Source organism: Anoplophora glabripennis, unplaced genomic scaffold (genome assembly GCF_000390285.2).
Source record: "Anoplophora glabripennis isolate ALB-LARVAE unplaced genomic scaffold, Agla_2.0 scaffold127, whole genome shotgun sequence".
Taxonomy (NCBI): domain Eukaryota; kingdom Metazoa; phylum Arthropoda; class Insecta; order Coleoptera; family Cerambycidae; genus Anoplophora; species Anoplophora glabripennis.
The window spans coordinates 889,819-893,084 of NW_019416291.1; the positions used below are offsets into that span (position 1 = coordinate 889,819).

Consider the following 3,266-nt stretch of genomic DNA (forward strand, 5'->3'; position numbering starts at 1 on the left):
TCCATGTGTGAGACATCGTTTTCCAGTTACTGTTACCTTAATATCTGTAGCACGGAAATGCTTCGACAGACATAATTATCCTTTGAAAAATCATATTCAGATATGGCGAAATTTTCTAGCCACACTGCTCGTATCGCAGGATCTTATGGTATTCTACAAATAAACACAGAGCTAGTGTCAGTATCAAAATACAAACATAATAAATTAACAAATAAAATACTTAGGACACCTTACACCCTTGTAAGAACGCCCATGGAAACAATGTCAAACTTACTTGTGAAAAGAAGTAGCACATATTTGGCTCTTTTCCTGTAATTGTCGGCATATTATACGCCGCTTTGGCATTTTTATTGAAATTAGATAAAAAAACAGTTTAAAAAGACACAAAACACTGAACTCGGCTAATATCTATTTCACAACAATAGACTGTAATAATGGCGTCCCCTTTAGAACCGTTTAATACCAGGCAATGATGCCACTTACGGCGTTTGTATTGCTAGGAATTTCAAAAATGTATTTTTTTTTTCAGATATTCAAAATCTATAATTATAAAACAAGTTGCAAGAAAATAGTGTCGTAGTCTTATGCATATTACAATGTAACTAATTTGTAAGTCGAGGTCAAAAATGAGGTAGATCCTTAAATAATAAGTAGATTAAAATGACCGCTGTACCTAGCTATAAAGATAAAAATGTAACATTGGCATCAATGTCAAGGACATCACAAAGTACCAATGGGCGCGTTCAGCAGACAGAACAGTTGGGTAACAGCTTGCGATTTTTCTGCTGGCGTATGCGCTACCACGGAACGTGTTGTGGAGCAGTCGCCATTTTTTGTAGCATATAAATGAGGCGCTCGCTAGACGTAACGGTTGTACAAAAATGGCGGGAAGTGACAAGTTTATAATTCAATATGAATATAAAAATAATTTTTATGATGTTGAGGCAACAGAAGATGTCCACTCACTATTAAAAAATGGTAAGAAAGATACGCACCATTAATAGGAATGCATAACAGTCTTTTTATCAAATGGGTGGTACAAATAACCTATGTCCCTTCTAACATTTTTCTTTATATTATTTGCAGATACACTTTTCTTCGAACAATATGTTTTAAGTAAAGGAAATGAAAATACTGAATATGTACCCGAAAGAATAATAGGTAGGTACAGTAATTATGCGACTACTTAACAAGCTTACAAACTCATGTGGGCGAAGTTGTGAGGAGGAGACTCTTAGCCCCCCTAGGAATCTCTTAGCCTCCCAAAAATTATTTGAACTTTACCACACACATATTTCAGAAACTAAAATTAAGAAACATAACCCCCTAGATTTGCACGTCGCCAATGAAAATGAAACTATTTACGTAAAATTCTCGTATCGAATAGGGTGCGAGTGTAAATCTAACAAGATCAGGAATAATTATTATCACATTAAGGTTCAAATACATGCTAAAATGAATGTCTAATATTATTATTATATAGAAAACGTCAAAATAAGTTCTCTTGTAATTTTTTCTCTAAAATGCTCTATATTTCATATTTTCATATAATTACAACAGCAAATGCTCTGATATCTGCGCCCTCTTTTCTACAGCGAGGTTCCTGTTGGCATCCGGCTCATTACCATCATACTCATTTATAATTCCTGGATCAGCCTGAAACTCTTCATTATCTTCACTATCATGCATAATGATAAAGTTGTGTAATACACAAGCTGCACTAATTATTTGACTGCCAAAATCTGGGTTGGAAATGTCAAGATACTTCAATCTCCGGAATTTCCCTTTTAAACGACCGAATGCACGCTCCATTACAGATCTTGCTGAACTATGACTAATATTATAGTTACTTTGTATATCATTCAAATGGCCATTATCCCTAAACGGGGTCATTACATTTAGAGACAATGGATAAGCCGAATCACCAAGCAAATGTAAGTTGCGAGGCATAGCATGTACTTGGGCAAATATAGGGCTAGTTCTAAAGACACGTGCATCATGAACACGTCCAGGAACACCTATATATACATCCAAAAATTTCATTGTGTGATCACATATTCCTTAAAACAAAATTACTTCATTATTTGATCAACATATTTGACATATTTTATGTGTACCTTGCAATATGATGGAATGATAATTGTTGCGATTGTAATAATCATTAGCATTTTCCATTGGTTGCTTAATTTCAACATGGCAACCATCAATTGCACCAACAATACCAGGGATACGAGATCGAGCATAAAATGCCTACAAAGTATACTCGTATTTACAAAAATGACAAATATAAATGGAAATAATTATGTATTACCTCTTGAATTGTATCATAGTCTACTGGCCACCTTATATAATGTGCTCTTAAATGATGGAGAACTTCTATTATTTCACGAAATATATTATGAGCAGTGCTTCGTGCTATTCCAAATCGGTCTCCTGCTGCCAAGAAACTTTCTGCTTTCGATATTACCCATATCGTAAATAATATTTTCTTCTCTAATGGAATTTTATGATACACATGTAGTCCTACCACTGCATTGCCAATAATACCAGTTAATTCCTGTGGAATAGGTTTCAAAGTTTCATTGGGCTCTATCTAATTTGTTATCAATTTTACTTACTTCTAAAGTTGCTCTAGACATTCTAAAGTGTTCCCTAAACAAATCGTCCATATAAAGAGAAATTGTAACTTCATAACAGTCTTCATTTTTGAGTACCACTCTTCTGTCATCATTATTAACCCTTTATAGGGTAGTGGTCTCTATTTTAACCACCTTCCATTAAGGATCATTTTATTATGTTATTATAATGCAACCTCGACCTAATGTACTAACTGAGCGCTCTAAACGCGCAATGGTTCCAGTGCTGACCACATACTATAATGTATGCCCACGACGCATTAACTGATCACATATCAAACCGCCACCTGTTCAGCACTTTGCGCCGAGTTGTGTATAATCTGAAAGCTTTTGTGAATTGCTCAAGACTCCTACCAATAAATAGTGAATTAAGCAGGTTATAAAAAGTAAGTATTGGTATATCATGTTTTAGTTTTTCTTTTGAAAAAAATATCAGCGCTGAGGAAATTTTAGACTTGAAAGTTGAAAAATAAAAATTTAACCTCAATTTTTACTATGCATTTTACAGTTTTTTGTTACGTACACGGTGTTTTTATTATAGAATGGCGAGTTTTAAGTTTCAAGACTTGGAGAATATGCCCAGTGATGCAATATATGATTTACTAGAAGGTATTAGTGAAGAACAGGCTG

At 34.3% G+C, this 3,266-nt stretch overlaps 1 protein-coding gene across 1 annotated transcript; it reads right to left on the minus strand.

The window, feature by feature from the left end:
- Positions 1–1,551: 1,551 nt before the first annotated feature.
- LOC108907203 lies at positions 1,552–2,656 on the minus strand. Its single transcript, XM_023457461.1, has 4 exons — positions 2,619–2,656; positions 2,312–2,557; positions 2,118–2,250; positions 1,552–1,742 (listed from the first exon to the last, which is right to left on the minus strand). Exons 1-4 carry the CDS (start codon positions 2,637–2,639, stop codon positions 1,552–1,554), a joined length of 591 nt encoding a protein of 196 aa, XP_023313229.1. The 5' UTR covers positions 2,640–2,656.
- Positions 2,657–3,266: the final 610 nt, after the last annotated feature.

What these genes read in the sequence shown, in the direction of transcription:
- LOC108907203 (XM_023457461.1), bottom strand. Translation starts at nt 2,639, where the DNA reads ATGTCTAGAGCAACTTTAGAA. An exon ending in TGTCTAGAGCAACTTTAGAA is followed by an intron (nt 2,558 to 2,618) that starts GTAAGTAAAATT and finishes CCTATTCCACAG; the next exon opens with GAATTAACTGGTATTATTGG. An exon ending in TCATTCCATCATATTGCAAG is followed by an intron (nt 1,743 to 2,117) that starts GTACACATAAAA and finishes TTTCCAACCCAG; the next exon opens with ATTTTGGCAGTCAAATAATT.